Here is a 27,766-nt window from a genome sequence, read left to right as displayed (position 1 = left end):
ATGAGCATCCCAGTCACCAGGTTCCTGGGCACCTTAGCAAGGATCAGACCAAAGCGCCAGTTCCAGGAAAGCAGCAGAAATAAGATGCAAGTGGGAGTCAGAGCCGGGCAAAGAGCAGCACTAACCTGAGGGCAAGGTGCTGCTGGGCCAAGGGACCACGGCCTTGGCCTGGGGCATCCTCTCTGTACTCACCTGGGGTTGCAGCATCCTCAGACACCACTGATGCTGGTGCTCCAGGAGACCTGAGGCACTTCCCTCTGCCCTTTCCAGGAGATGCCAGCCCTGGCCAGAGCTGGCACAGGACATGGCAAGGTGGGGGCATGGGAGTCACTGCACTGGGCAGAGGAGCCATCGGACAGATCTGGGATGAACCAAAGCCTCACCCTCATGTGAGAGGTTCAGTGCTGGCCCCAGGGCACCCAGTGATGCCTGGGAGGGGGGTGTGAGCTGAAGTCCATGGGGAATTGCTGTTCCCAGGGGCTCAGCACCAGCACAGCACCATCCACACCAGGGGAAGGTTGGGAGGGTGTTCGGGACTCCTCCACTCTGATGAGGACTAAAGGAAGGATTTTCTCCTCTCCTTGCCGTTGTTTTTCTGCTCTGCTCCCGTATTTCCCAGTGTGGTCTGAGCCAGGAGCCTGGAAATACATCAAGGCCGCTGCAAAATGTGGGAGGTTGAGCCTTTCATCTCCTCTTTTCCTTGCTGCCCTCCTCATCAGCCTGAGCTAAACAGAGCTGGATGCAGCGGTGGGAGAAGGGACACCCAGCTGCCCCAATGCCTGTGCTACACACTCCCAACATTGCTAAAAATCACCCATAAATCTCACCCATCCAAGGTCCTTTTCCTCTCTGCACCCCCAGTCTCTGTGGGAACTTGCTGCAGTCACTTTGCCCATTGCTGACGTCCCCTCCAAGGGGCACGGCCCTGCTGGGGCAGGGGCAGGGGCACAGGACCTGTGTTTCCAATGGGAGCCTGGTGAGCAAGGGATGCTGAGAAGAAAAAATCCCAATCAACTCAGATTAACCCTTCCCACCACCGCTTCAGCCCTGGAGGAGATCTTGCTGCAGAGCAGGGACTGGCACTTCCAGCATCCAGAGGGACCAGAGCTGGGTGAGGGATGCTCCATCTCCAGCCACCCCCTCCTCAAATCTACCCACAGCTGAACTTCAGGGGTGGCAAAGGACCCACATGGTGGCCTGTAGCTGTCCCCCATTGCCCCCAGAGAGGCATGGGTACCCCTCTGGCCCTGGGCTGTGGAGGTGGCTGCATTAACCCACAATGTTTGGGTCAAAAGAGTTTGGCTGCAGGGAGGGTGGGAGATGAACAGCCTGGGAGAGATTTGCTCTTCACAGAAAACAGCCAGGAGAAAAGAGGGAAAATGACTCAAAACCAGAGTAAAGGGAGAGAGAAGACAATCGGAGAAGGCAGACTCTGGGTGCAGCTCGCAGGGGTGGTGGGTGCTGCTGGGACCCATGGGGAGCCATCAGGATAGCAAAGGGTGTTTCTGCAGAGTTCTCTGGGGTTGTGATTAAGGGTTGCACCTCTACCCACCTCTGCCCACCTCTGCCCACCTCTATCTACCAGCACCCACCCTCCCTACCAATACCCACCTCTGCCCACCTCTCTGGTGGTGTTGAGAGCTGGGGACTGACCCTCTGCTCTGCGGGGTGGTGGGTTCACCACCCTGTGGGTGCTGCCAATGCCATGGGAAGCCTTTTCCTGTCTCTTCCCATTTCTCAGCCGAGCTCACCTCTCCCTGGTTACAGAGAGGAAAGAAAGGGCTTTCAAACTTAATTTCTGCAGAAATCTCACTGCTCTGGATCCTCCTGGTTCTCAGCATCTTCACTCCCACAGGGCATCCCTTTGTCCCAGTGCCCAGGTACCCCTGTGGCTCCGTGGACATGGGGCCAGAGCGTGAGGTGCCCCCAGCACCACCAACACCGTGGAGCCAAGGGTCTCCATCAATGGCACCTCCTGGCTGGTTTGGATCACTGGACTTTATTTGCATGAAGATAAACTGCTTGTTTGTCTGTACAATTTCTCCTTAAATACTTGGCAACCCTTAAAAAAATGAAAAACAAAAACAAACGGGAGAAAAAAACCTAAACCAGAAAGGAACAGTGCAGGCTACAATATCCAAACAGTACAATGCTTGTGAATAAATAACCCCTGGGGTGGCTGTGGGGACTGCAGGGGCTGCTGAGCCCAGAAGCCCTCGGCTCCTAGCTACCCCTTCCTGGGGCAGCAGGAACAGCGTCCGGCTGGGGACCAGGTGGGCACAGGTGCCCCTCTCTGCCCTCTCCCAGTTCCTAGTTCCCCGTCTCAGCCGTGGTGGTGCTGGTGGCGTTTTTGTTGGTTTTGCAGCAGAAGTACTGGTTCCAGATCTGCAGGAAGGCTGTCCGGAACTTCTTGATGCGGAAGGCGTAGACGATGGGGTTCATGGCTGAGTTGCCGTGGGTGAGGAAGATGGCGATGTAGGTGAGGATGTGCGGGGTCTGGCAGGACGGGCAGAACAGGGTGATGCAGTTGAGGACGTGCAGAGGCAGCCAGCTGAGCGCGAACAGGAAGAGGACCAGCGCCAAGGACTTGGCGATCTTCAGCTCCTTCCCGTAGTACTTCTGGGGGTCGTTGGAGCTGGAGGACACCTTCTTGTTGAGCTGCTTGCGGATGAGGTTGAAGACCTCCAGGTAGATGAGCAGCATCAGCAGCAGGGGAGGCAGGACCCAGACGAAGAAGTTGAAGTAGACCATGTACTCCATGCTGATGACTGTCTCAAACTGGCACGTGATGACAAACTCCGTGTGGCTGCCGTTCAGCTCCTGAGTCCTCCGCATCTTGTTGAGGTTGTTCCAGCCAAACATGGGGGTGAGTCCCACCAGAAAAGAGACTATCCAACAGCAGGCGATGGCCACGGCTGCCCGCCGTGGTGTCACGACACTCTTATACCTGTGGGAGAGACAACAGCCACAGGAAGGAGTTAGACATGGGTGGGATGCTCTGCCTGGGGGTTGTGTAGCCCCAGGTGGAGTGGCAGTGCTGGGGTGGCAGTGCCCGTGCTGAGATAGGAGGATGCTCCTCCCTCCCTCCCTCCCTCCCCTGGAAGTGGGGAACAGCCTGTTCTGATAACTGTGTTAACAGTCTGGTTTCCCTGCCTGTGTCCTGGGATGGCAGAGACCCCAGACACGATCCGTGGGCTCTGGGGGATGATGCCAAGCCAGGGAATGCATTAGCACTCGGAATGTGCTTGAGTGCCCAACCCTCATGTCTTGGAGGGGGTTCATGTGCTCTGGGGCCCAGCTCCCACCCAAGCACCTGCACCCAGAGCAGCAGGTCACCCTCTCCTCCTGCCACGCACCAACCGTGCCAGCCCGCTGCCCCAGACAATTGCCCTGTGTGTGAGGAAATGGCCAGCAAAAGCATCCCCTGGGCTGCTGTGCTGGGATGGTGGAAGGATCTGCGGGTGCTAATGGACCCCTGGGGAAGCTCCTGGGCACAGCCTGTTTCATCTCCTAATGCGCTCAGATTGACAAAACCCTCGTTCTTGATGGGCTGATGCCAGGGGCAGGGGGAGGAGAGCCGTGTTCTGGCCAGGCTCTGCTCCCTCCCTGATGCCCCTGGGGAGCCACTGGGGCTGGGCTCATCTCTCCAGAGTTCTCCAAGCGGGAAGTGCAGTCTGCTGGATTGATTTTTCCCCCTGGCCCTCCAGAAAGCTTTTCCTTGGAGGCCAAGATGATTCGTAACCCAAGAGTTACTGCTTTCCACTGAAGGCAATTAAACAAAGAACGTTTTCCTGGCTGTTTGCTGGGTCTCTCAGTGCTGCTGGTGTTGTTAACCCAGCCATGGGGGCCGTGGGGAGGTGGCTGGCAAACCTGGATTCGCAATCCTGCTTCTCAGAGCTCCCTGCTGCAGGTCTGCAGCCTTCACATGTGATGAAAATTGAACATTCTGGGCCTTTTTTATAGAGCTGAGGACCCAAACCCACTCTCCCTTCTCAAGACCCCTCATGGGCAAGGCACCAAGGTCAGAGCTTGGATGGGAACAGGCTGGAGGAGGGGACATCAGTCTGAGTCCGGAGGGTCCAGAGCTGCTGGTCCCTGACTGCTTTCCTGAACAAACCTCCTGTGCTCTGGGAAAAGCTTCACAACCTCCCGGTGGCAGCCAGGTCCCCTGGGAAGGAGGTGACAACGTGGGCAGCTGTTTCCGCTGAGAGCTAAGGCTGGATTTGGAGAGTGATTTATTCCTCATGGGGAGGAGAGAGGGCAGGAGACCCTGAGAAAGGCTCAGGGCAGGGAGAGCTGGGGCACGGGGAGGGCAAGGGGTGGTGGGAGAGAACCGGCACCGGGGGTCAAGTGAAGGGAATGGCGAGGAGGGTCCATGGGAGCAGCGGGTGGCAGAGGGATGCCAGCGGCTCCCGTGGGGCCGTGTGCTGACCCCTGCACCCCATGTCTGACATCAGGTCCTTGGGGAGGGCTGATGTGCCCTCCAGCTGTGGCCCCCCACTGCCACCTCCCCAGGCTCGAGCAGCTTGGGGGTGACACCAGAAACAGCAGCAGCACCATCCCCCTGCCCCAGCTCCTCCCCTCTTTGCAACCCCTGCAAGCTGTGTCCCATGTCTCCACTCCTGGGGGCTTCCAGGGTCTTCTACTGACTTTGCTGGACATGCTCCCACCCTGGGTGCTCCCTGACCTGCAGAGCTGTGTGGGAGCCATTGTCCAGCAGACAAAGATGCTGAGCAGCACCGGTGTCACCGTGGTCCCCAAACACAATCCCAGGGCTTGCAGGCACCACCCAGGCACAGGGTCCATCCCTCCTCACTGCACACCCATCCCTCTCCATGCTCCATATCCATCTTTACCCCTTGCTGCAGTGCCTGGCCTGACACTGTTTGGGAGCAGGACCTGGCTCTCCCTGCTCCTGCCTTCACTTTTCCCCACAAGGTTTGAGGGTGGACCTGCAGAAGCATCATCCTCCAGCCTGTGTGCGACATGGTCACGGGAAAAGTGGGAGAACCAAAAGGCCCATAGAAAACAGCAACATTTGCAGCTCATTGCTCCTTCAAGCAACAAGCCAAGGGCAGAGGCAGCTGCAGGAAATGTGCTCTGGGGGGCCTGTGCACACTGTCCCCATCAGCCCCCACAGACAATGACAAAAGGTATAAAATTGCTCCAAGCTCCTCCTCCCTCCAGCCCACCAGGTCCATCCATCCACTGGGTCTGACCACGGAGCTCTCACGGGGCTCAGCTGCTCTGAAGGCCACAAGTCCAACTTCAATTCCTGCTACACTTTATTTTCCTTGGAGGTGTCCAAAGAATGCCTGGACATGGCACTCAGTGCTCTGGGCTGGGTGACAAGGTGGGCATCGGGCACAGGCTGGAATTGATGGTCTCAGAGGGCTTTTCCAACCTAATTGATTCTGTGATTCTGTAAAGGGTGGAAACACAAGATCCCACCTAATTCTCAGCCCCTGCCACACGGTGGGAGGACAGTTAGCAGACGGACAGGGACAGACTTTGCTGTTCCCAATGTTACCCTTGGTTATGCCATAAAAGAAAATCTTCTCTCGTTTGTCTCATTTTGCATTAATATGATAGGGCTGGAGTTTGGGGTGGCCTGGGAGGCAGAAGCACTAGAAAATGCTGATAATGGCTCACAGTTAATAAATAATCTTATTATTCTCATCAGAACCAGAGCAATTACCAGCATCATTCCAATTTTATTACTGCTATTATTTTTATTAACAGCTGTGACTAAAACATCCATGGTAATCGTCACCCCCATCCTCACCCACTTCAGGTTTGTTTCCTCTGCCTGTGGGGGTTTGAGCCTGACCATAATTGGTGGATGTTCCCCCTGCCCTCCCTGAGTGGCGGTTTTTGCACCATCCCTTCCCCACAGAGATGGGCATCGACCCAAGCCCTCCTGGGTGCCAAGTCCAGGAGAAAGGACCAACAACTATCCAGCCTCATCATGAGATGGGATGGGATGGGCAGGAGCTGTGGTGTGGAACAAAATTGCCTTTGAGGGTTTGGAAGATAATGCCAAGAGGCAAAATGGCAATTATTGATAGAGCTGTTTGCTCCCCAGGGGAAGGGAGGAGGTGATGGGTGGAGGCAGAGGCCAACAAATTGTCCCCAGGGGCTGCACAGAGCTGAGAGGGAGCAGCTCTCCAGGGAAAGATGCTGTCTGCAGGAGAGGCTGAAGATGGAGCAGACACTGAGGCCCCGTTTCTCAAGGAGATCATAGGATCCTAGAATGGTTTGGGTGGGAAGGGACTTAAATCCCATCTCTTTCCACCCCCTGCCATGGGCAGGGACACCTTCCACTGTCCCAGGTTGCTCCAAACCCTGTCCAGCCTGGTCTTGGACACTGCCAGGGATCCAGGGGCAGCCCCAGCTGCTCTGGGCACCCTGTGCCAGGGCCTGCCCACCCTCACAGGGAGGAATTCCTTCCCAATCTCCCATCCATCCCTGCCCTGTGGCAGTGGGAAGCCATTCCCCCTTGTCCTGTCATTCCAGACCTTTGTAGTGGCCCCCTGGCCATCACTCTGAAGACACTACCCCCCCTCCTTTCCCTTTGGTCCTCATTCCCAGGCTAAATTCTGCTTCTTCTGCACATCTTGATGTGTCCAGACCTCCCCAACCCTCTCTGTTGCAGCCCAGGGAGCCCAGCTCAGCCCAGGCCCTGCTCTGAAGGCGTCTGGCCCCGGGTGGGCAAAGCCCCTGTGACCATTTCAGATATTCGGGCACGTCTGAAAGCACCTGGAGAACAGAGCATCCGCTGCTTCCATGGATTTCACCTTTGCCTTGGGGTCTGTTCCCCGAGAGAGATGAGGACTCATTTCCAAGATCCCAGCCCAGAGGTCAATCCAAACCCAACACTCACCAAACATCTCTTGTTTTGTTTGAAAAAGCTTCAAAGACTCCAGGCCTGGTTTGAATAAAATGTGGAGGTTTTTAGCAGTTCTGTGATTAGTTTTTCTGTCCACAAAACACTTGCTGTTGTCCAGCCAGTGCCAAGATGTGGCTTTGCTGGTCTTTGCTCTGGAGAGTTTATTGCAGTGCAATTCCTGGGGAATTAATTCGCTAATGAAGACAGACCATTACTAATGAAAAGAAGCTGGAGCCAACGTGGCAGGAGGAAAGGAGGCCAAGCTGACATGAAGCTCATCTGCACGATGAACACAGCAAGAAAAAGCAGCCAGACCATGTCCTGATCTAATTGAAAGTCTCTAGACAAAAGTGCTTTGATCACAGAGGGTTTGGATTCCTGCTCCTTTCCCCTGGCTGTATCTTCCCTTCAGATCTTTCAGTGTCCTGGAGGCTGCTGGGTGGGAAAACACAGATTGTTGGTGTTCAAAGCTGCTCAGAAATGAGAACCTGAGAAATGCAAAGTGGTGTCTGGGTTCTGTTAGGGCGAGGTCAGCTACGGCTCAGGGCTGGGACAAGGAGGTCCCTGGGCACTCACACAAGGTGGGAAGTGCTGCAGAAGGAACCTTGATCCCAGAGCCTTTGTCACCTCTGATCCTGGAAGTGAAAGGTTGGTTCCTTCTTCACAGAATCACAGAATGGGAGCAAATGTGGGTTTGTGGCCACTGGTAGGTGTGTCACCATGTGAGTGGTGGCCTTGGGAGGGACAGAGGTCAACCAGCATCAGTCAAAGCTGGTGTTTGGATGGACATGACAGCTTGTTCCTACAAATGCTTGGAATGGAGGGACTGATCCTATCAGCACCCCCTTGGGATGCATGGGGGATTGTCCTGATCCCCAAACCCCAGACTGGTTGCTTGTCAAAAGCCAGCTGGCAAGTAAAGGCATAAAAAACTGGTCTGGTCTTTCAGGTGAGCCAGAAGAGCCACATCCAGCAAGGACCTTGGTGTTGGTTGGTGCTGGAGCCCCTGCACTGCACTGAAGTAGCCCAGCAGTGTCCATCAGCACAGCCTTTCCAGCCTGACACCTGCATCCTACCACAGAGCCACTTCCCAGTGCTCCAAGGGGACCTGGAGGACCCTGTGTGTGTCCCCTCCCAGCAGCTCTGGCTGGTTGGTCTGCAAGAGATTTGAGCTATGGGAGAAACCTGAGAAGTTCCAGCAGATCCCTGGGACAAGAGGGAGTGGGGACAGGCTGGATGGTCATGACACAGAATCCTGGCCTCAGGCTCTGCCCTGAGAACCTGATTTAAAAGGAGCTGAGGAGGAAAATCTTGTCCTGGTACGTCAGCCACGTCTGTCTGTTCAGGGTGAGGGACAGTTGGGTGAGGACAATGGTGGCTTTTCTACAGGTCCCACTTTTGGAGGGTTCCCAGGGCAGGAAAGGCACCAATGGGAACAGGCACCTTTTACCCTCACATGGGTGGGGCTGCATCCCAAATCTCCACCTGGAACCTCTCTGGCAGCCACTGAGCCCAGGTCAGGGCTGCCCTGCTCCCATCACCAACAGCTGCCCCAGTCTGGAGCTGGCACTGGGTCAGCCCAGGGGGCCGAGGGTGCCTGGGGCTCCCTGGGCCGTGTGCTACGAGGATTGGAGGGCACAGGAGGTCCAAAGCTGAGAAGGGGTCCAGGGAGGGATGTTCTCCATGGTTGCTGGGTCCTCCCACCCCCACCTGTGAGTGTCCCTGTGTGCTCTGAGCTGTGGTTCCAGGGGTCACGGCTGTCACTGGAGCATTCTTGGCTGTCACTGTGCCCTGCAGACCATCCAAGCAGGGCTAGGACCACCCCACTGAGAGACAGGGAAGGATTTTCTCACCATATGGGGAGAAAAGCTCTCAGAGCTTGGCCCAGCTCTGAGAGCAGCTGGCACCTTTCTAACATGGCAGCTGTGCCCACACGTGGTGACCCAGAGCTGCAGCCACTCCCGGCTCCCCAGAGAGGACCTGGGCATGAGCAGCCTCTTCTTTGAGGATCTCTGCTCCCAAACCCCTTTGGGTCTCCTCCTCTGCAGCATGAGAAGATGGTTCCACACCAGGAGGCTTCTTGATGCAAACGTCCCCCAAAGCCAGCAGGAGAGACCCCGAAAGCACGGGGGAGGGTGGATGTGTGCACCCCACTGCCATCCACCCTGGTCCATCTGTGTCCAGGGTTTGGTTTTACCCTCCCGAAATGGTGACTCTTTGTAGGAATCACTCTGCAACGAGTGCCTGCAAAGCACAAACAACTCTGGCCAGGAGAAGCATCTGGCAAGACCTCTGGATGTTTGCAATCTCCTCTAATAGCCACTAATCCTCTAATGGATGTGGGCAAGGGTGATTATGAGGCTGAGGAGAACAAATTCCTGCTGCCAAAATTGACTGATCCCCACACACTGAAACACAGCCTCCCCAGGGCTTTGGTGAGGGCTTCATTCTGTGGTGGGAGAAGATGGACACAGCTCCAGCAAATGACAAGAGAATAACACAAAAAGGAGGTTTTGTGCTTTGGGCTTTGTCAGAGAAGGTTGTGGAGGGACCTGATGCATTTGCAGATGTCCTGGGCTCCAAACAGGGCCTGGGGAAATGCTGCTGCCTTGGTGTGGGTTCAGCCTGCCCTGACACATCTCTCAGGACCTTGGAGGCACCCTGAAATTCCTGAGGACTGCAGAGGGATGTGGGCACATCCAAAAGCAGCCTCAGGCACACAAACATTCCCACAAGAAGGAAATAAGGTAGAAAAGAGCTTTATGTGCTAAAATGGCTGGAAGTGGGAATGATGCCTCCATGGGGCAGCCTGGCCATGCCAGGTTATCTTCAGCCCAGACTGGCAGTACCAAAATGAGGGTCCATCCGGGATGTCCATCCAGATGGTGGTTACAGGTGTGGGAAAAGGTGACCCCCCAGCTCCACCAGTGCCTGGACCAACCCAGGGCCTGGCCACATCCCCCCAACTCTGCCACTCTCCTGATGCCACCAGTCCGGGTGGGACCAAATCTCAAAGCACAGCACACCCCAGAGTGTGTGAGAGTGCCCTGAGCTTGGCACCTCCTATGTGGGCACCACCCAGAACCTCAGGAGGTTTCCCTGCTCCCCCATATCCTGCACACCCCCACAGGCCCACCTGGCTCTGAGCTAAACCTGCCATATTTCAGGCTCCCGTGACAGGATTAAGTCTTTTCCTGCAGAGCCAAGGAGTCTTGTCCTATCACCCCTTGGTCCCTGGGAGCAGCCACAACATCCCACCAGGCTGGCTGAGCTCCCCAAGCCCCTCCTGAGGCTGCTCCTGGCCCTGCCAGAGCTGGAACCCTGCCTCGCTCCAGGTGTCTGCGCTGCTGGACTGCCCCGGCCCTGGCAGCGAATCACAGCCTTTGGGAGCAAACCACAGCCTTCCAGTAACTGCAGAGCTTCTTTCGGATCACTTGCCCAGCTGGCCTCAGCTGCGAGGTGGGGGCTGAGTGACCACGGCGGCTCCATCACGGACCGGTACCGACAGCTCCCCCCGGGTGTCCCGGTGCTCCGACGGTGACCAGGAGCTGCGGGGGAAGGGGGAGCACGGGAGGGCTGGAAATCTCAGGGAGGGAGGATGGAAAGCACAGAGACCTCCCACTGAAGGATCCTTCCTTCAGGCTCTGCCCTGGTCCGCAGGAGATGCGGCTGCTGTCCAAGGAAGGTGAAGGAGTGCAAGTCACCCACTCTGCTCAGAGAGGATTTTGCTCACATCCTCCAGCAGCATCCTTCACCCCACAGCCAGCATCAATCCCTTCTGCTCAGAAAACTGATCCTGTTTGCAAACTGCTGCACCCTGATGTGGACTCTGTCACTGCACAAGCAGGTTCTCAGCAAGCACCATTCACCCTGTGCTCAGCCCCTTGTCCCAAATGTGTGTGTGGAGGTTAAGCAGGGAGCTGGGGATGGCCAGGCCATCCAAAGCCTGAGGGAAATGACAATTTAACTTGTGTCTATCAGTGAGCACTGCCCTTCAACCCCAGACACACCCTTCATGCCCCAAAGGGAGCTGTGAGACCCCTGATGCCACGGGCAGCACCGAGTCCATCCAAGGGTGCTGAGTGAGTGACCCTGCTCTGGATGTACCACCCTCTTGCTGCCATGGGACAGTGTGAGGGTGCACCCAATGGCCCTGGTCAATGGGGCACAAGTCCCACTGAGCCATAATTTTGCACCCAGGCAGCTCCAGGGCTCCCTCCCACCTCCACCATGTGTGATCAGGGCCCTCCAGGACCCCTGGATTTTCTGGGACCTTTGGCTTCTTCCTGCAGGACTGGAGGTAGGTAGGAGGGAGGTGATTTAACACTATTGGCAAAGGCTGCTAAATCATGAAACGAGCTGCAGAATCTCAAAACCAGTGATGTTCTCTGAAAAAATGTGATGCTCTTGTCTTTTGGCTGCTGCTTTCAGGCAACAACATTTTGAGCAAAGCAAAGCATGACAAATGCTGCTTTAAAAGAGAAAAGAAGCAGAAGCTGAGATTCTTTTGTAGCCCCAGGACTTTGGGAATTAGGACACACGGAGAAGGACAGCTTGGTCCCCAAGAGATGGGGGTGAGGTTGTGAAAGCTGCAGGACAGAACAATGAGCACCATGGACTTGTCTCCAGTGCTGCCCCTGTACAATATATCCCCTGGACATTTTTAGTGTCTAAACAGTTTTGTTGTCAAAACCAGGAATTTGCTGTGTGAGGTGAGGGGTCTGAGTCTGAGGGTGGCTCCCACACAACCGCATCACCGTGCTGAGGGAGCAACCCCACCTCCAGCAGAAAAGAATTTCAGGAGGAGCCCCTCAAACCCCACGTGCATCTCTCTCTGGCCAGGCTGGACGGGGCTTGGAGCAACCTGGTCTAGGGAAGGTGTCCCTGCCCATGGCAGGGGAGGGAGCAGAGTGAGCTTTTAGGCCCCTTCCCCCCCAAACCATTCCACGATTCTGTGGCAGTGCTGGGGTCTGCTGCCGTGGCGGGGTATCAACCTGCTTGGCCAGGTCATCTTCCCTGGCCATGCTGGGCCATCACCCTGTGCACTTGGCCACCTCCAAGGGTGTCACACGCCAGCCCTTCCCTGCCACGGCAATTAGCCAGGAGGTGATTGTCTAGACCCAAGTCAGAAGCATGTATGTGTGATTGGATAAGTGAGGGCGAGGTATTCCCTGGGTACAAAGGAGAGGGATAAAAGGCAGCTTTTGCCAATCTTCAGTGCAAATCCAGGGCTTGGCTGGATAAAAGCAGTGGTTTTTCAATTACTGCTCGTATCACACTTGATTTTTCTATGTGTTGCATATTTTGGCTCTTTATGCAAAAGAACCTCTTTGAAATGAGGACTCTGACAGTCAGCCCTCAAAATTTAGAAGGGAGGGGGAAGAGGGGAGGATGAAGGAAGAAAGTAGCTGTAAAAGCCACTTAAAATGCCAAATGTGACAAATGTGGCTCTGAGAAATGGAAATGGGACAGACAGACCTGATGTGACTGGGCTCCCAGAGCCTCTGTGACTCAGAGTCCATCCCACAAAATGCTGAGCTGCGGGGGGAAAGCGGCTGTGCTGGGAGGGAGGTGCCAGCTGAGGAAGTGCCCAGTGCCACCACCCCTCCCTGCCGGTCACCACCACACTGCTACAGCAAGGGCCAGCTTGGTCTCCAGGGGAGGCCTCCGGCCAGGGCAGTCTGGAAAGCATCAAGAACCATTAAAGAGGTAGGAGCGGATCAGGGACCCCAAGGAGAAGGGAAATGAGGGGGGTCTTGAGAGCTGCTGTTGTTTTTATATCTGCATTCAACAGGACAGCAAGATCTGCTCCCCAGATAAATGGGAGGCAGGAAACTGGAGATAGAATCTCCATTAAGAGGCACCAACCAAGCCTCAGAGCAGGGCTGAGGTGGGTCTTTATCTCTCCAATGCAGAAGGACTCATCAGAAAAAAAGAGATATCCTAAATTACAGCTGGAACAAGAGATTGGCATTGGCTGCCTTTTAATTTCTTGGGTTTTACACTTCTCTTGCTAACCTGACTCCTGATTTTGCAGTCAACAACTAAACTCCTCAGTTTCTTAGGCTACAACTTTTATTAGATCAGGATCCTCACAGCACAATTTGTCACTGCAAAGGGAACATTTCCCTTCTTACACTTAACCCAGTTCAAAGATTAGGACATTCAAGACTGAAAAATTGGCTGGAGGTTCCCAAAGCAAGGGAGGTTGTTTTCTCCACCCAATGCCGAGAGGAGAATTAGCAGTGCTGATGAGATCTACTGTTTCTAAACCTCAGAGGACACAGTAACCCAAAACAACCAGCCCGGCACCTTCTGTCCAGTGCATATTTCCCCTGATTAAAAGATCAATTTCAAACGCAAAAGCAGCTGGATTCTTTTAAGTTTTTTTGTTAATGAGTTGGCTATATGTAGTTTCAACTGGTGAAACGAATTTTGGAGGTAACAATTTGGGCTGCAGTTGGCTTCCAACTTCTGTCCAAATGCAACTCCCCACAAAGCTTGAGTAAAACCTGGGTGCTTCCCCCCTCCACACACCAGAAAGATGGAAGAAGTAACCATCAGAGCACGTGTGTGTAAGGCCATTGAGTTGTTTATGGTGGGATGAGTGTGAACTGTGAATCCATATCTCAGTCAATCAAATGAAATGCCAAATTGGACGTGAAGGCTCCAGTTAACACCACAATTAAATGTTCCCGCACCTCTGAGAATCTGTCACAAGGAAAGCAAATAAAAAGTGCAAATGCAAAGCAAACCTGGAGTTTATTTGCACTCTGTTTTCTCATTTAGATTAAAAGATTATTTATTCCCTTGGAAGAAAACTGAGGGGCCTTGTTCCCTGGGAGAAAGCAGCTCGGTATTTCCATCAGGATGGTGAAGACCCAAGACCAGGAATTGCAGTGAAATGCCTCAGCTGGGCCTAAATTACAGCCTGTGCATGTTCCTAATTGCTCTGGTCTTACTCCAGGCAAGGAACAATGGGCAGACACAGCCTGAGGCTGCCCAGGCAACCTGGCTGGCTCAGGCCATGGAGATGAGGGACACACAGAGCAGGCAGGATGGAGGTCATGGAGATGCTCCAAGGGCTGGAGCCCCTCTGGTCTGGAGCCAGGCTGGGAGAGCTGGGAATGTTCACCTGGAGAAGAGGAGGCTGCAGGGAGAGCTCAGAGCCCCTTCCAGGGCCTAAAGGGTCTCCAAGAGAGCTGGAGAGGGACTGGGGACAAGGGATGGTAGGACAGAACAAGGGGAATGGCTTCCCAGTGCCAGAGGGCAGGGTTAGATGGGATATTGGGGAGAAATTCTCCCTGTGAGGGTGGGGAGGCCCTGGCACAGGGTGCCCAGAGCAGCTGGGGCTGCCCTTGGATCCCTGGCAGTGTCCAAGGCCAGGTTGGATGGGGCTTGGAGCAACCTGGGCTAGTGGAAGGTGTCCGTGCCCATGGCAGGGGGTGGAACTGGATGAACTTTGAGGTCCCTCCTGCCCAAACCACTCTGGGATTCTGGGATTCTATGAAATGCATTTCCCTCTCCCTGAGCCTCAGCACAGCCAGGGCTGCCTGTGGGTGGGGAGCAGGGCTGGAATGTGGGGGATCCCCACAAGACCCCCTCAGTCATGTGTGGCTCACATGGGGTGGAATGAGATGATCTTTAAGGTCCCTTCCAAACCATTCCAGGATTCCATGATCCTCTGGAGAAAAGGGGCCTCAGTGACTGCTCCATCCTCAACCCAAGAAACTTTGACTGCAGCATCTGGATTCTGGGATTCCAGGTCTTCTACAACTGGACCACTTTGAGCTCCCTTGGAGCAAACAAACCTCCCTGAGCACATAAGGAACCTGTGTCCCAGCAGTGCTGAATGTGGGGAACAAGCTCCCTGAAAACAGAGCCATCTGAGCTGCACCCATGCAGGGCTGCGCTGGCTCTGCTCAGGCTTTGCCAGGTCCATCTGGACCGAGCTGAGCCCTTGGCTCTCCCAGTTGGGACCACTTAGTGGAGAACGGGGCCCTCGCACCGAGAGAAATGAGGGTTTCGTTTGTGTGTTCACGGGTAAAGGCACTGAGCGTTGTTACCAGAGCAGAAAAGAAAGGAAAAATTTAATCCGTAGGACTGTGCTAATTCTGGCGGTGTCTGAGACAGCGTTTCTCAGCATCAGCCCCTCGCTGCTGTCACAGAGAGAGCATCACTCCCTGTGTGAACAGATGGGGAGACTGAGTCGCAGAGGGGAGCTGTGATCTGCCAAGATGGACCAAGCTGAATGAGAAAACATCCCTGGTGCCAGGAGCTGGCACTCCGCTTGTTTGAAGGAGGCCAAAAAAAATCATCCCAGTCTCTGGTTGCAGGGAGAGAAATGGCCTGGAGAAGGTGGATAAACAGCCACGGCAGCAATGTCCACAGTGCAGAGAGGGGGAAACCCAGATGCCCCAAATCTTTCCAGCGGCTGATCCTGCTCTGCTCTTCCCTACATCACCCTTCCTCCCCTATTTGCCCCCATCGCCCACCAGCCCTCAGCCCACAGGACTCTGTAAGAGACCATCTCAGTCTTCCAGGGTTATTTCATCCCCTCTCACTGCTGGCATCACCAGTGATGTCTTCCCTTCCCCCTGCCCTGCCCGTCCAGCCGCCCTTGGGAACGGCATCTCTGCAGGGCCAGAGGTGCCCTGGGGGTGGCCCGGGTGCTCAGCTCATTGCTATTCTGCAGGACAACCCGCAGGCTCCGGGGCTTTTGTGGCCGCCTTAGAGAGCATCGATTGTTCTTTCTTGCCACTGGGCACCCTGTGCAAGAGCAGCTGGGCGGCTGCGCTGCCAGAGCAGGAACTCCCTGCCAGGAGCCCAGGCAGCCTCTGGGACAGCACCTTTCCCATTCCATGGCCTTGAAAGTTCAGGTCACCTTGGGTGAGATGTGTCCCAGAAGGACCAGCTCCTCGGGATGCTCCTCCCAGCCTACTGCCAGCCCCAGCGCTGGGCCCTGCCGCTCCTGTGTCCATCCCTGCTGCTTTGGCAGGATCACTGTGAAAAGTCATTCATTTGTCTCCAGTATAATCCAGTGCTGTTCCTGTTAGCTCAGCTGTGCTGGCTGTCATTTCCCCAGGCTGAGACGGTGCTGTTGTCCCCGAGGGGATGAACCTCTTGAGCTGTCCCCATCCCTCCCAGGAGTCTCTCGCTCCTGTGGTCCCTTCCAAGCTCCATGTCCTGCTGTCTGCAGAGACCACAACCCTCCCGAGCTGTGTCTGGGCTTCCTTCACACCCCTGTGGGCAAGATCCTTCAGGGCTTTTCCCTGTCCTTCCAGACAGAGGTTTTCTTCCAGCCCATCAGTTCCTCTCCAGTCTGAAATGACTCCGGTGTGTGTCACAATGAAACTCATCTCCCAGGTTCTTTCACCGTGGCACCTCCCACACATTTTCCTCTTTTTTCCATCCTTCTTTGTGTTGCCATGACCTTTCTCTCCCCTCTGCCTCCACCCCAGGACACAGACCTGCCAATGCACCTCTGTGGCCCCTTGGATGAGCCATTCCCCGCTGTCAGGCTGATTTCAAGTGCAGTCATTTGGATGCAGGAGCTCCATTGTCCCCATCCCTGACCCTTTGTCCAGCCCTGCCTGTTCTGCCTTGGAGACCCACGGACCTGCATGTCCCAGGCCAGCCAGCCAGGTCCCCACAGAGCAGATCCCCAGGGCCAACAGTCCCTTCTGCTTGGTACAAGCTGCTTCAAGGCGTCCCAGGCAGATTTCATTTGGTCTGGCCTCACAGGGGTCCCTCCAGGTCTGACTGGAAGTGGAGGCTGGTGGGCTTTGTCTCAGCTGTCTCCCCTCCAATCTCATGGCCAAAATCCCCTTCCTGGTCAACAGAGCCAATCTGGTCCTTTTAAGACACAGTTAAGCTTATTCTGACATCACTGTGGACTAAATGGACTAAAAAACCCTGCTGTGATTGATCTGGGAGAGTAAGAGGAGCTGAGGGTGGTTTGGCTGTTGGTGGCCACATGGCACGCATCAACAAGAGGCCACATGCCTGTGCCAAGGGCTGGGCAGTGACACAGAGACCAGCCCAGACCCCAGAGCCACTCACTGGAAAGGGCTCCATGTCAAGAGGAGCATCTGAGCCCCTCTGCACCCCAGCCCAGACCCCAGAGCAGTGTCTGAGCCCCTCTGCACCCGCTGTGAGTCACTCCTGCTCTGTCACCTGCTCTGGCTGATGTGGAGCGCAGGTGAGACCAGAGGTGGGACTGTCTCGGTAAAGGCACCTCCCTGGGATGGAGTCACATTCCCACCTCTTGGGAGTGGGGGAAGACCCGGGACCCCATCAAAGGGCTCCTGCATGCCCTGAGCCAGCTCAGCACAGACCGTGGTGGTGACCTGGGCCTGACTCACCCCAACACCCAGCCCGCAGGGCCAGGCTGGGCTGGCAGGGGCCGGGATAGCTGAATCAGCAGCTTTTGCTTTGTCAGAGCCTCCTTCCTGGGGTGTTTCCCTCACCTCTGTGCCAGCAGCTGCACAGGGCCCTTGGACACCCAGCCCAGAGGGGCATCACTGTCACCTCCACCAACCCAGTGCCCTAGGACACAGCCTGGTCACTCCAGGAAAGGGAAAACCACGTCCTGGAAGTGTGTCAGTCTGTCTGGGTGCTCCCCTGCGGCTCTGGGGCCCTGCAGCTCAGCCCTAGGTCTGTGCCCTGAGCACAGGAGCAGCTCTCAGCCCCGGTGAGGGACCTGCTGTCTGTCCCACCGTGCCTGGGCAGCCACGGCTGTGGGTGCTCCTCGCTTTCTGCTCAGTGGGGGCTTCGTGGGCCCTCTACGCTGCCCCGGGATGAGGGAACACAGGCTGGCTGTGTCCCACCTGCTTGGCAGAGTAGATCCTCTTGGACTGATGGTACCACACCTGAGCCACGGCCATGGAGGTGGCAGAGCCTTGCTGGGTTCCGTCCAGGTGGATGGTTACATCCCCACCTGGTCTGGTGTCTGCTTCCTGCAGGATGAGTTCATGGCGAGCCACAGAATCCCAAAATCCCAGGATGGTTTGGGTGGGAAGGGACCTCAAAGCTCATCCCATTCCCACCCCCTGCCATGGGCACGGACACCTCCCACTGTCCCAGGCTGCTCCCAGCCCCAATGTCCAGCCTGGCCTTGGACACTGCCAGGGATCCAGGGGCAGCCCCAGCTGCTCTGGGCACCCTGTGCCAGGGCCTCCCCACCCTCACAGGGAAGAATTCTGTCCCAGTATCGAACTTAAATTTCCTTTTTTTCAGTTTGAACCCACTGCTCCTTGTCCTGTCCTGCAGACGAGCCAACCTGGCCCTTTTAAGACACATTCAGTCTATTTTAACACCACAAATGGCTGCAAACCCACGCTGTGATGCACCCTGGGCTGTGAAAGAGAAATTTAATTGCATGGAATTACTCCTGCAGGGATCACCAGGGGTAGAACTGGATCCTGGAGGAGCCTGGCTCCAGAGCCCTGGGCACACTCGAGGCAGGGCTCCAGTGCAGGAACAGAGAGGCCATGCTGTCCTGGCAAATCTCAGCTCCCACCCCTTCCCTGGCCCCAGCCTCCATCCCTCACCCGTGGGGTCACCCTGAGCCAGTCATGGCAGCTCTGTGCCTCAGTTTCCCTGCCTGCAGATGTGCCCTTGCTGGGAGCATGTGCCCAGATTTACTGGTGAGACACTGCCAAGGGTCTATGCCTTACTCTGAAAATCAGTAGACATGGGTAAAAAGCCAAATGAAAAGGTTCCCAGAGCAGGGGTTTGGGGTGCAGCAGCAGGAAGGAGCAGGTTTTCATTCCTGGCCCTGCAGCACAGCCCTGGCAGACGTGAGCTCTGCTGAGGGACAGATGTGACACTGCTTTTGGGGTCAGGGTGATTACCCAGCACGGGGACCACGCCTTGCCCTACTGGGATACACCAGGACCAGGAGGGGACAGGGTCCTGCTGCTCAGGAAGCCCCTACGGGGTGTCTTGAGGTCATTCAGCTCCTCTTCCCCTTTTAATTCAGAGAATTTGGGAATAACTCCAAATATCAGCAAGTCTGAGCATCCCCGCACAGGATTCAGGGCTCTCCTCCCCTTCCCTCCACACTCCTGGGGATGGAGCTTCCCACACAGCCCCTCACTGCATCCCGAGGGGACACCCCCAAGTCCCAGCGTCTTCCCTGCCATTCCAGGAGCTGGGAATGCTGCTGACAGCCCCACTCACCTCCCTGCAGCCACATGGCAGCGTCTGGAGCTTTTGGGAGTGACCTGATTTTGCATCTGCCGGCGAAGGTCTCGTGGCGCCGCTGCAGCAGCTGTGTGAGCTCCCAGCGAGCCTAATCCAGGCACCCCCTCGCCCAGGGGAGAGCCCTCATGGCTTTGATCCCTGACTTAGCCTATTCTTGGCTGAAAATTATTCTGTGGAGCAGAGAGTAGGGCTGAAAACCGGCTCATCTGGGTATTTTCAGGTCTTTACCAGGATCTCACACCAACATAACCTGCTGGTAAATCCCTGCCCGTCTCAAGGGTTCTGGGATTTTGGTGATACTGGAACTGAGCTCCTGGTGCTGGACTGGCACAGCTCATCCGTGCAGCCGGATCTGGTTGGAGCAGAGCTTGGTGGGAAATGCTGGCTCTGATGTAGCACCCACACGCTGAGCTGGTGCAGTGTGCTGGAAACTGCGGCTTGGAAACAGCCTCAAGTCTGCAGAAACCTCCCTGGACTGTAATTCCTGCCTTTTAATCTCCATCCTTGGTTCAGAACTGCCTGTTCCATGGAATGAAGATCTCCACAGATCACCCTCACTTGCTAAAAATATACCTGGAGGAGGGCAGCAAGGGAAGAAACAAAAGAGGCGGCTGCAAAGACCTGCCAGTCCCTGAAATTCCTCCGGGTTAGGGAAAACGGGAGTGCTCTCCTTGGAAAGGAAATGTGCCTTCGCAGGGCCGGGGCCTGTACGGATGGATGGCATCTTTTCACTGACTAATGGAGGTCGAAAGAAGATAGATGAGCTCCCAGGTGAGAGCTCTGAGTCATCTGGATGCTTTTGAAATTCCTCCGAATTTAAAACAGGCCTTGGAAGAGCCACGGTTCAGTTTGTTCACTGGCCTGGCTGGACAGGAAGGTTTCCTGGCACTAAGTGTTGGGAGCACTGGAAAGATGTCTCATGGGCCCTTAGGTGTTTTGGGAGCTGGAATTTGGGCCAAACCATCCCAATGTCCTCGTCCTCGCCCATCCCATGGCAGCAGGTGCCCATCGCTCTCCTGCCAAGACCCTCCATGAACTCTTGGTGGAGGAATCACAGAATCATGGAATGGTTCAGGTTGGAAGAGACCTTAAAGCTCATCTCATTCCACTCATGGGCAGGACATGCCCATGTCCACTATCCCAGGTTGCTCCAAGCCCTGTCCAACCTGGCCTTGGACACTTCCAGGGATGGGGCAGCCACGGCTTCCCAGGGACACCTGGAATGGGAAAAGCTACCTCAGACATGTGTCCTGCTCCATGACCCAGCTGGCTGAGGGCAACAAGACCTCCCAGGCTTCCCATGACCCAGGCCTAGCTGGCCCCATGCCTGTGGCCCTTGGCAGGGCTGGAGAGAAGGGGAAAGAGCGCTGCAATCCTAGCAAGAGCCTGAGCTCAGGCAGGAGCCTGGAAAACAAGGAGTCCAAGGGGGAAGCTTCCCCCTTTCCCCTCCCTGTCCATCGAGGAGCTCAGAGGTCACCTGCACATCCCCCTCACTTCCTGCCTTCTGGGCACTGCAGTCCAGGACTGAGGGATGTTCCCGCCATCCCTGAGCTCTTTTACCTCCTGACATTGCAGACAGGGCACTCCTGAACCAGCGGACAAAGCCAGCGCTGTCCACAGAGCCACGCCTAACCCTGCCTCACCCTGGGGTCTCCCCCTGTTGTGCTCAGCCTCCTGCCCCCCATTTCCTAGAGAGTTCCAACCATTCTGATCTAACTTCCATGGCTCTGCAGCCTCACAGGTGTGCATTCCAAATCTTCAGCAACACCAAGTGCGGCTCTCCCTGGCAGGATGCTCCTTGGGATGCTGTAGGGTGAGAAGGGCAGGGCTGGGAGGATACCCCAGTGCTGAGGCCCTGACACAGAGGGTGGAGGTCCCGGCTGTGGACGGAGAGACCCCAGTACGAGGGCTCCTGCAAACAGCAGATTCCTGCAGGTTTTCCCTTCCTGGCACGTTTCAAAGTGTTTAAGTGAGGTCACAAGGTGAGGATCCCCAGGGACACTCCAAGATAGGCTTGGGCTGCATCCATGCATTTGGCATCCCCAGCCAAGGGGGGGTTTGGCACATCCCAAGGACAGCAGCTCCTTTTCTGTGGCCCTTTCCAAAGGGCCCGATGCACGTCTCAGAGCAGAGACAGGGCCCCCGAGGCAGCAGGGGCTGGCAGTGAAGGAGCTGCATCCCCCCAGACATCCCTCCAACACCATCCCCCCCCCAAACATCCCTCCGGGCCTGTCTCCTCCAGCATCCTGCCTCCACCGGGATGCTGAGGGGCCGGTTCCTGGCAGACACCCCCAGCCGGCTGCTTCCCCTCCCTTTGAACTCGTTTCATCTTCCCCAAGCATGGCTGTGAGAGGGAAGTTTGGGCTGGGCTGGGGGACCCCGCTGTGCCCGGATGGGGGGGCTCACAGGCCGGGGGTCCTGCCTGGCTGCCGGGTGGGGAGGAAGGATGTGAGAGGGGAGTGGGTGTTTTCCACCAGAAGATCTATTTTAGGTGGTTTCCAGCTGTTCCTGTGGGGGCTGGGAAGTGGGGGACCCTTTGCTCCAGCCCGCTCAGCCCAAGAGATGCTCCTGCATCCCTCCACAGTCAAGGAAAAGCCCCTCGGGGTGGGGGGGGAGGCAGCATCACTCAGACCCCAGCAAGCAGAAGGGATCATACCCAGGGGCTGGAGCAGAGGGAGAGGGTTTGGTGGGACATCCCAGCCCCTCGACCATGCTGAGTGTGTGCTAGGCGGAGGAGGAAGAGCAGGAGGTGCCAACTTGAAGCTAAACAAGACCCCTCTCCATCTGATAAAATCTGCCTCCACCTTGCAGGAGTGGCCCACGTCCCTCTGGGCTTTTGTGTCCATGGGAATTGGCCACGGGAGCGATGGGGCATCGGATGCTGCTTTGGCATCTCCCACTGCCATGAAGAGACACCCCAAATGTCTCAGGGCACCATTTCCTCCAGGAGACACCCACCCCTGGGGCCACCAAGCTCCCAGTGTCCCCCAGGGCTCAGGTCTCCAGCAGTGGGTCCATGTGTTTCCTGGAAGGGAGGTCAGACCTGCAGGCTGTCCCCCAAACTCTCAGCCCAAGGGCCAGAGTGTCCATGGAGAGCCCGGGCTGGAACCAGGCTGCCATGCACCGTGTTCCCCATTCCCTGTGAGGAAGGCACAGGGTGCCCAGAGCAGCTGTGGCTGCCCCTGGATCCCTGGCAGTGTCCAAGGCCAGGCAGGGCAGGGCTTGGAGCACCCTGGGACAGTGGAAGGTGTCCCTGCCCAGGGCAGAGCAAGGGCCCTTCCCACCCAAACCACTCTGGGATTTTGGGATTCTAAGAAATGCATTTCCCTCTCCCTGAGTCTTGGCAGCACCAGGGCTGCCTGTGGGTGGGGAGCAGGGCTGGAATGTGGGGGATCCCCACAAGACCCCCTCAGCCTAGTGTGGGTCACACTGGTGAGAACCCACCCCGTGCCAGGCTTGTGTGAGGAATCCTGCTGGCACAGGAACGGGCTGCAGGGAGCACACTGCTCACTCCTGTGCCAGAGGGCATGTCCCTGGCCCGAGTCCTGGCTGCCCTAGGGATGAGCCTGAGGCAGATATTCCCCACATCCCTCCCCACCTGCCTGCAAATCTCTGCTCAGGTCTGGCTGCTGTCACTGCCTGTGGCCCTCCAGGGATGCTCGGAGCTCTCCCAGAGCTCTCCCAGGCACAGTGTCCCCCCAGGGCCCCCAGTCCTGCCAGGTGGCCCAGGCTCTCAGTTTGCCATTGCTGGTCGGTGTCATAGTCGGGAATGACACCACAAGAGCCATCAGCACTGTAAAAATGCTGTCACTGTCATCCTCAGCATCCTGCAACAGGTTGGGAGAAACTCAAGGCATTTCAGATTCAGGGAACATTCCTTAGTGGTGTTTCCTGTCCTGTGTGCTATATATAGGGCGCTACATCCCCTAAAATCACCACAAGTACCAACTGCCAGGAATTCATGGAGTTGTAGGATTTTTAAGGTTGGGAAAGACCTCTGAGATACTTGAGTGCAACCATTAAGTAGATGAGGTTACAAAGCTTTCAATATTAAAGTAGGCCCTGAAAAGACAGAGGAAAATCTGCTGCTGAGTGCTTGGGCACACAACGGGATCACAAAATTCAGGGTGGAAATTGCATGAGAAAAACCCACCCAAACTGTGCACAGCATAATATTCACATTAATATTGCTTCCAGGAAAGCTCCTGGGATCAGGTCAGCAATCTCCCCCAAAAGGCCCAGCTGATGCTCAGAGGCAGCCAAGGAGTTAAAAATGGACTGGTTTGTTAGGAAAATGCCTGACAGGCTGTGCTGCTCCTGTGGAGCCGCAGAACTCCCACACCGGAGCCTTCCCCGTGCGCAGGGGATGCGTGAAGCCCAAAAAAGCTCCAAGAGCAGTGACAGGGTGGGAATCACTCTGGTGACACCAGCGGGCTGGGAGACAGGGACTGGGAAAATCACACCTAGGGAGGAAGTCAGGAACAGTCTGTGAAATCGTGTGTGGCAGGGACGGGGTGGGCAGGAACTGCGGGTTTATCCTGCGCCCCTCCTCTGTCTTACACTCCCTCTCCAAGCAGCGTCTGCTGGTGGTGGCTGCGGGAAAATCCCAAAGGAACACATCTCTGGCCTGATCCCATGGATCTGGGAACACTGAGCACTCTAGAGCAGTCAGGTGATCCCAACACAGGTGCCTCCTGTTCCCGTCTCCCTGTATGGGAAGGCAATTCCTGCCCCAGGAAAGCTCCTACACCCGCTGGGGTCTGGGCAGCACCAACACAAGGGTTAAAAATGGACTGGTGCTTTTTGGGGGGGCTTGTGCTGATGAAGGGTCGGGGACCCCTCCAGCGAACTGCCTGAACTGCAAAGGGGTCCCTGGGGTGACACGAGTGCTCGGCTGGGCTCGGCTGTGTCACAGCAACGCTCCCACGGCCGAGCCCAGCAAAGGCGTCCTCGCAGGGCGAGGGGCTGAGCCCGGCTGTGCCCGCGGGCACCGAGGCGGGGTGTCACGTCCCCCTCCAGCCCTGTTCACAGCCCCCGGCCCCACCGTGGCACTTCAGAACGGCTTCCCCAGCCCAGCACGGCCCCGGCGGGGAGGGAGCGAGGCATAAAGGGTTAAATATCTCTTCCTGGAGCGGCAGAGTTCGAATAAAGTGCTCAGATAAAGTGTCCCACTCCTTTACGCCCCGAGGCACTTGCTCTGGGCTTCGAATGGCAACAGATACAGAAGGGGAAAAACAGGGAAAGGAGTTATTTGTGGGGCATCCCATAGCAGGGGTCTCTGCTGGGTGAGGCTGCCCCATGAAACGTGCCAGGCTGTCACCTCTGGTCCCTCAGACCCCCAAAGCTGTGTCTCCCAGCAAGCCACCCCTGGGCTCCCCATGGCAAGGGAAAACCTGGCCCAAAAGCCAAACCTGTCATTCTCTTTCCTCCTAGAGCACCCGGCCGGGGCTCTCCCCTGTGTGGGGACACACTTTGTCCTGGCCGTGGGATCCCGTGAGGGACTGTCCCTCACTGCCAGCCGGCTGCCACAATGTGATCTCTGCCTGCGCACCAAGCACCCCCTGAGCCCCCAAAAGAAGCTGCTAGAGGCTCCAGGACCTCCCCCCACCCCCAGCCCAGCCTGCCCCGGGTGCTGCTGCAGCCAGATGTGTCTGGGACGGCAGCGTGGAGGAAAGTCCTTTCTCCCAGTGCTTCTCCAAGAGTTTGGGGTTTCCTCACTCCCTTTTAACCTCCACAGCAGCCACAGCAGAGCTGGTTCCGATGCATTTTCCTACCTGACCGGGATCTTCACCCGCAGGTATCGATCCACGGCGATGGCCAGGAGCGCCAGGATGGAGCTCTCGGTGAGGATGAGGACGGGACAGGCCACCATGAGGCAGGTGTAAAACTCCGTCTGGGGTCCGATGTTGATGATGATGGCCAGGGGGATGACCAGAGCCCCCACGGCCACGTCGGCCACGGCCAGCGAGACGATGAAGCAGAAGGTGGCATCCCGCAGTGCCTGGTTCATCTTCACGGCCCAGATGACCAGGATATTGCCCGGCACGGACACCAAAGCGATGAGCACTTCGATGGAGATGTAGGCAGCCTGGAAGGCTGAGATGGGGTGTGCCATGATGCTCCGGTCCGCCCTGCTGCCGTGGGATCCCTCGGTCACCTGCAAACGAGCAGGGAGGCGATGAGAGAGTGGCATCGTTGACTGAGCTGCGAACGGGATGGAGCCTGTGCGGGGGGTGGGAAAAACCCCTCTCCCGTCTGTGCCGTCCCCCGGGGCTCCGGCCCCACACACGCCCCCCTCCCTCCAGAACTCATCCCGCACCCACCTCCATCCCGCAGCGCGACCGCTCCCGGCTCTGCGGAGGGAGCGGGAGCCGCCGGCCAGTCCTGGGAGAGCGGCGGAGCCCCCCGCTCCTCGGGCCGCCCCAGGGCCCTCTGTCGGAGCCCTTCGGGGCCGACGGAGCTGCAGCGGGACCCCCGCTGTCCCCCCGCTGGATCCCCTCCCTGCTCTGCGCTGCTTCCTGCAGCCGCCCGATCCCCGAGCCCCGGCAGCCGCCGCCCGCCCGCTCCCGGCCCCGACCCCTCTCACCTTGTCCTGCAAACCCGGGGCTTGTTTTGGGGTGCCCTCACCCCCGGAGAGCCAGCGCTGTCCCCCCGCAGGGCAAGGCGGGGCTCATGCTGGGGGCGGCCGGGGGGACGCTGCGGCCGCCGGGGACCGGGCCGGCCGCGGCCGCCGGGGCTGCGCTCGGTCCCCGGTGCCCGGCACCGCTCGGCTCCCGCAGGCGCTGCCCGCTCCCCGCCGGAGCCGGAGCATCACATGGTGCCGCCTTCCAGCCTTTAAAGAGCGACTGACCCGATTCGGGGCTCGCCGGCACCGGGAAGAACCGGGGTGCGGGGGGGCCGGGCGGAGGCGGTAGGACCGGGGGAGCGGGGAGAGCGGCAGCGGGGGGAGCAGCGGAGCCGGTCCCAGCCCAAACGCTGCCGACACGAGTCGGGCTCCGGTTTTAACGCTAAAACCTGTTTTCGAGGTCGGGTGTGAGCAGAGGATCGGGGCGGGAGGGGAGGGCGGAGGCAGAGCCTGAACTGGGGTGGGCGAGGACCTGGCCCATCCCCGGCACGGGCAGCGCTGTTCGGGGCTGCGCCCCAGGACGGCGTCGGGACCCCAAGTCAGACCCGAACGGCCCCAAGGAGATCTCGGTGCTCACCCGAGCTCTGGCTGGCCGTGCCTCACCCAAAGTCACTGCTGGGGTGGGCGGGGGTGAGACCCCCAAAGCACTCTCCATCCTCTGAACCGCAGTCCCCGGACTGGGGGGGGGCTGTGTCCCTGGGGCAGGGGAAGGGTCTGTCCACACAAGGCGTGTGGAGAAATGGTGGCCCCGAATTGCTGCTGAGACTGGACCAGACGCTCTTTAAGGTTCTAGGAGAAGTTTGGGAGAATATGGTCACCCCCCAATTCCCCTCCCCGGGCCGGGCAGCACAGAGAAAATGGGTCTGGGAGCTCGATCTCAGTGACGGAGTTGAACCAGCCAGTCACTCCAGGGACCTCCGGATGTGGACTAGGCACCTCAAAACTCACATAAATCACTTCCCAGGACTGGGGCTGGTTTATCCAAGTGCTGCAGGGAACAGCACCTCAGATGTGGGGCAAGCGGACTCTCCCAATCTGCATCTGCACCTCTCCCCATCCTTTCTCCCTCCTCTGCTGAGACTCGGGACTGGAGTTGTCCCCTGCTCTGCTCTGCCTCGTGAGAGATGTCCCAGCCCTTGGGGCCGCCCCTTGGGGCTGCCCCTCATCCCTCTCCTCATCAGAGCCCGCACACCCCACAGCAGGAGTGGGATCAGCTGTGGGACCATCCCAACCCAGGGCTGATTTTCCATCAGCTGATGTCCCATGGGGTCCCTGCTCTCCCCCTTGGGCAAGTGGCCAGCAGAGAGCTGGGGGTCCCAGCCTCCGAGGGCTGTCTGGGGACTGTGGCATTGTGCCACCTCTGGGCACTGGGCTGTGCCAGCAGCAGGGCGAGGTGAGCTTAGTTTGCTCTGCAGAGAGAAAAATAAACCGAGGCTCGCGGGCTCCTGTAAACACAGCGCTATTTATGGAGCGTTCGCATCCCGCAGCATCTCCTCACACCTCCTCCACTGCAGGGAAAAGTGATGCCCCCTGTGGCTGAGCCCCTAAATCCAGAGGCAGGGCGTGGGATGGGGGTGCTCAGGATGGGCTATTGAGAGTGGAAAGGGCATTCCCAGAGACCCCAAAACCCCTCGCCCACCACGTTCCCAGGGTGAGTGTCCTTGCAATCAACCTCTGGCTGGGAGCAGGGCAGGAAAACCGGCAGGTTCCTCACGGGAGTGCAATGCGGAAGCAAACGCAGGCAGGGCCTGGCCTAATTGTATGCAAATCTCCCAAACAGAGATTAAAACCACTCCTTTTCCTTTGTGGATTTGCAGTTTGTTCTCCCTCCCTGGATTTGTGCCCCTGAATGCTCAATTTTAGCAGCACCCCTAAAACCCCCCATGTTATGCCAAAAAGGAGCTGCTGGCTGCAAACCTGCCACAGGGGGTCCGAGCTCTCTCACCAGCCCAAGCAAAGTGTCCCAGGGCTCGGGCAAAGTCTGCAGAGGCTGGAGGACCAAACTGATACAGGTGGTTGCACAGAGCCCATTCCTGGTAGACAGG

The 27,766-nt window shown here is 57.2% G+C and overlaps 1 protein-coding gene across 1 annotated transcript; it reads right to left on the bottom strand.

Annotated features, from left to right (window-relative positions):
• Positions 1-1,980: 1,980 nt before the first annotated feature.
• Positions 1,981-26,126, bottom strand: ADORA1 (adenosine A1 receptor). Its single transcript, XM_039565409.1, has 3 exons — positions 25,683-26,126; positions 24,871-25,253; positions 1,981-2,947 (listed from the first exon to the last, which is right to left on the bottom strand). The coding sequence occupies exons 2-3, from the start codon at positions 25,209-25,211 to the stop codon at positions 2,311-2,313; spliced, it is 978 nt and encodes a 325-aa protein (XP_039421343.1). The 5' UTR covers positions 25,212-25,253; positions 25,683-26,126; the 3' UTR covers positions 1,981-2,310.
• Positions 26,127-27,766: the final 1,640 nt, after the last annotated feature.

Source organism: Corvus cornix, chromosome 26 (assembly GCF_000738735.6).
Source record: "Corvus cornix cornix isolate S_Up_H32 chromosome 26, ASM73873v5, whole genome shotgun sequence".
NCBI classification, from domain to species: domain Eukaryota; kingdom Metazoa; phylum Chordata; class Aves; order Passeriformes; family Corvidae; genus Corvus; species Corvus cornix.
This window is presented reverse-complemented; position numbering and strand designations above follow the sequence as displayed.